Genomic DNA, 4,804 nt, shown 5'->3' with positions numbered 1-4,804 from the left:
ACACATAAAAAAAAAAAAAATTTTATAAATATTTTAAAAATTAATAAAATAATCAACAAGATATATAAATAATTATAAACATAAAAATTTATTTATTAAAATTCTTTTTCAATTATATTTTTTCATTTTATTTTAAAAAAAATGAATATAAAAAATTATTATTTTAATATAATGAAAAGAAAAAAATATTTATTAAAATGAAATAAAATTTACCATAATCAATCATGACTCAAAAAGATGAATAAATGTTTTGTTTCTATTTATAAATTCAGATATCATCATTATGTTAAAAGGTTTAAATGTTCAATTAATAATGCAATTAATGATAAAAAATTAAAATGGAGAACTACTGAAGAATCTTATTGTGAATATTTATTAAGTCCCGAAGAAGAAAAAGAATTAAGGAAAAATCACTTAAATATTATATCAAATAATAATATAAATATAGATGATAATATAATATATGAAAGTATAAAAGATTGTGAGAAAGATAATATTTCTGCTTATTACTTCAATTTAAATTCTAATTTAAATAATCTAAAAAATAGTAGCAGTATTATATCATATTACTTTAAACCTTTGAGTAATATCATAAAAAAATTTAAGGAAATACCAGTAATAAATTACCTTTATAAAAATATATTTTTTAAATATAGGGTAAATATTCATATATTTATTTCACCAATATATGAAAGAATAAATAACGAAAAATTATTTTTAAAATTTAATTTAAATAAAAATGATGTTCGTGAAATTATGTATTTTTTATGTATACATGTATGGATCTATTGTGTTAAATTAAATATGATAAATGATAATCATTTAAAAGTTTTGTTATTCGAAAAAGTATGGGATTATTACAGAGCATTAATTATGAAATATAAAATTTCAGAATTTTCTTTTAATACTTATTTAATTAATATGCAAGAATATTCGTTAGGCTTTTGTGTTGGATTAGATGAATGTATAAGTAAAAAATTATATGCAGGACAAATTTATCACCTTCTTTTTAATCACATTTATAGGGAAAATAAAAATTTTAAAAATTCAAAAGAATTAACAAATTTAACTATTTATTGTATAAGAATGTATCGTTTTATTTGTCTTCTTCCTAAAGAGAATTTTTTACAAGCTAAATTTACGTGGCCAGATGTTGAATAAAATTTCTTTTTTTTTTGGCATAAAAGTTTATTTATGAGTTTCAAATTTCAATTTTAATAAATAATGTTTAATAAATAATGTTTAATAAAACATTTTTAATTAAAACAATAATAGTGTACTTTTAAAAAATTTTTATACATATTTATAAAAACAAAAAAAAAAAAAATAAAAAATAAAAAATAAATAAAATAAAATAAAATAATAAATTATCATATAATTATATTTATGTTTAAAATGTGTTATTTTAATTTTGTTTAAAATAAGTAATAAAAAAAAATATATATATATATATGGGTTATAAATTTTTTTTTAAACATTAACAGATTTTACATGAATATGTACATAAACATTTTTTCCCCACAATTTAGTTAATTTGTAAGATACATTTTTTCTCATATTAATTATTAGTTTATTATGAACACCACAAATCATTTTAGCTACTTTTTCACTTTTTACAATAATTTGATATTCTATTATTAAACAATTATTTAAATTTACACACCACGATAACATATGATGTTTAATTTTATATGGAACATCCTTATTAAACCAACAATATAAATAAGTATTAATCAATTGTTCAACAATTTGCACTTTTGTTAAAGTTGTACTAGTATCTTTTGGATATATCCAAAGATGATTTTTTGCCTTATATTTTATAATATAATCTAATAATTCTTCAACTCCTTTGTTATATTTTGCAGATATAAAAAAGATGTTATCAAAATCTCCATTATTCATAAATTCTTTTGCTCTAGCATTAGCCCATTTATTGTGTGTGCATAAATCTACTTTATTTAGAACTAAAATTACTGGAGGAATAACTTTTTTTTCATTTTTATTTATATTTTGTGTGTCATAATAAGATTCTATTATTTTTTTTCTGTTATCAAATATATTTTCTTTAATGCTTTTATCACTGTAATTTAAATCATTTTGCATTTTTCCTGAAAAATATTTTATAAATTTTTCTTCTAGTTTTTTATTTTCATCTTTTTCTTTTAAAAAAATATCCTCATGATTTTGATTATTTGAAATAGCATTATTATTTTGTTTTTTTTCATTTCCTTCTATATTTTCTTCATTATAATTATTTATATTATTTTCGTTCAAATTTTCTCTATAATTGTTACATTCACTATCATACTCATTATTTTCTTCTTCACTTTCACTACTATCTGTGTCCACTCGTTTGGGTGCTAACATTCTAACAATACTAATAATATCATTTGTTGGTCTTTTCACAGTATCAACAATAAATAAAACTAAGTCTGCCTCTTCATATCCTTTCCAGGCATAACTAACTAATTCTTTACAAAACTTTTTTTTTTTGTGAGAAGGAATAACACCAGGAGCATCAATAAAAATTAATTGTACATTATCTTTTGTGTATATTCCTTTTATATCTTGTCTTGTTGTATTAATTTTTGGAGAAACTGCTGAAATTGTTTTATTCAAAATAGAATTTAAGAGAGAACTTTTTCCTGCATTAGGGGGACCAATTAAGGCAATTTTTAAGAATTTAGGATTTTCAGGTTGTTCTGGTATTTTCCATATATTCATATATGCACTTTTTGGTATTACTCCTCTTGTTATATTTGGTGGATAATATTTACTGTCTTTTTTTTTATTTTCATCTTTTATTTCTTCATTTACACTTTCTTCATTTATTTTTAATTCATTGGAATATGGTCTTGCTCTTATATACCTTTCTAATATAGAAAAATGACGAACATACAAACCTTTATTAAATTTTGTATTTATTTTATTAAGTAATATATTTTTTAACATTTTAATTTAAATATGAATAAATATTTCTTTTTTTCTTTTTATGCATTATAAATAAAATTAGCATAAATCATTATTAAACAGGTGTTAAAATAAAAAAAAAAAAAATAATAAATATATATCATTTTTTATATTTTCGCATTGTATCTATAAAATTTCAATATTTCCTTATTATTTATCATTATAAAGAATTAAAAAAGTTTTCTGTTTACATCATCCACATTTTTTAAAAAGTTTTTTATTTGTAATAGTTAAATAATCATAAAAAAATCGTTATAACAAAGAAAAAAATGTTTTAATTTTTTTAATCTTTGTTTTTATAGTTTATTTTTTTAAAGCAATATGTTGTTTTTTTAGTAGTATATTATGAATTAATGAAATTATTCTTCTAATAAATTACAAAAAACAAAAATCAACATTTCAAAATATATATATTTTCAAAAAAAAAGTGTTAAGAAATTTCATTTAAAAAACATTATAAAAAATATATTTAAAGAAAAATATTATGAATTACAAACATTTTAAGTAATTTTATTAAAAAAATATGAATCAAATTTAAATATATTATATGATATTCCTTATTAAAAAAATTCCCTTAAAAAATCTCCATTGAATAAATATTTTATCAAAGCTCTTAAATTGTTATAATAAATAAAGCTATTTTATATTACATCATATATAACGATATATTTTTTAATATTTAATTCTTATTTTTTTAAAGAAATATTATTTCTAAAAAATGTTTTTATTTTAGTTCCACACATATTTCCTTTTTAAAGAGTAAAAAAATATTTTTTAGAACTGCAAATTTTATTTTCTACATAAAAAAAATAATACAATGTCATAATTTAAAATATGATATTTAATATAAATAATATCAAAGTTTGTTTATATTTTACATAATTTTTTAAATGTATGTATGAATATCCCATTAAAAAAAATAAACGTGTTGAATCTAAAAGAGAAAAAGGTGAAAAAAAAAAAGGAAATATAAAAAAGAAATAAATGGAAATGGAAAAGGAAAAGTAAAAAAAAGATAAAATATTCTATAAAAGTGTAAAATCTAAAAAGAAATTACTCTTCTCTTTTTTTTAGATATAAAAAATGATACAAAAGAAAAAATAATATATAGGATTATTTTTAACATTATATTTTTATGAATTTACTAAAAAAAAATTGCTTTAGGAATACAGAAAAAAAAAAAAAAAAAAGTGAAATTATCTAAATGAAATACTTGAATTTCATATATATTTTTAAATTATATATGTATGTTTTTTTTTTAATTTTAAATCAACGTAAATATTATTTTTCCTTATATTTATCTACTCTTTTATTTTGTTACGTTTTATTTAATTTTAACCTTTTTTTTTTTTATTTTTAAAGAAATTATTTTATGTTTTTTAATTTATTCTAATATATACTTGTGACTATTTTATCATAATTTAACGATTATTATAATATTTATTTTTTATATTTTTGTTTGAAGTTTATTTCATATTTTAATATATAAATTTTATTTAAATTCCTTATTTGAAAGTGTAATAAAAAGAAAATAAGAATTTCAAAAAATACTAATTTTTTTTTGGTAAAAAAATAAAAATCATATTTTTTATTATAAATTAATTTATATAGAATGTACTTCTTCATTTTTCTTTTTTTATTATATAAACAAATTTACTTAAATGCATTTTATAATATCTGTATTAATGTAGTAAAATAGAAAAAAATTATTATCTTGCACAATTTTATATTTTTTTAATATCAACATAAAAGAAAAAATATATAAGTTCTTGTTGACCTTTAATTTTTTTATGATCAAAAAAAAAAAAAAAAAAAAAAAAAAAAAAAAAAAAAT

The 4,804-nt window shown here is 16.9% G+C and overlaps 2 protein-coding genes across 2 annotated transcripts; one reads left to right on the top strand and one right to left on the bottom strand.

The window, feature by feature from the left end:
- Window positions 1–237: 237 nt before the first annotated feature.
- PGAL8A_00307400 (conserved Plasmodium protein, unknown function) lies at window positions 238–1,161 on the top strand (the record flags this gene model as incomplete). Its single annotated transcript, XM_028672081.1, has 1 exon — window positions 238–1,161. The coding sequence occupies one exon, from the start codon at window positions 238–240 to the stop codon at window positions 1,159–1,161; it is 924 nt and encodes a 307-aa protein (XP_028528670.1).
- Window positions 1,162–1,470: 309 nt separating this feature from the next.
- PGAL8A_00307300 (GTPase, putative) lies at window positions 1,471–2,952 on the bottom strand (the record flags this gene model as incomplete). Its single annotated transcript, XM_028672080.1, has 1 exon — window positions 1,471–2,952. One exon carries the CDS (start codon window positions 2,950–2,952, stop codon window positions 1,471–1,473), a length of 1,482 nt encoding a protein of 493 aa, XP_028528669.1.
- Between the last annotated feature and the right edge of the window lie 1,852 nt (window positions 2,953–4,804).

This window comes from Plasmodium gallinaceum, assembly GCF_900005855.1.
Source record: "Plasmodium gallinaceum strain 8A genome assembly, contig: PGAL8A_v1_87, whole genome shotgun sequence".
Classification (NCBI taxonomy): Eukaryota; Apicomplexa; class Aconoidasida; order Haemosporida; family Plasmodiidae; genus Plasmodium; species Plasmodium gallinaceum.
Note: the sequence above shows the minus strand (reverse complement) of the source record. Positions and strands in the feature narration are given on the sequence as shown.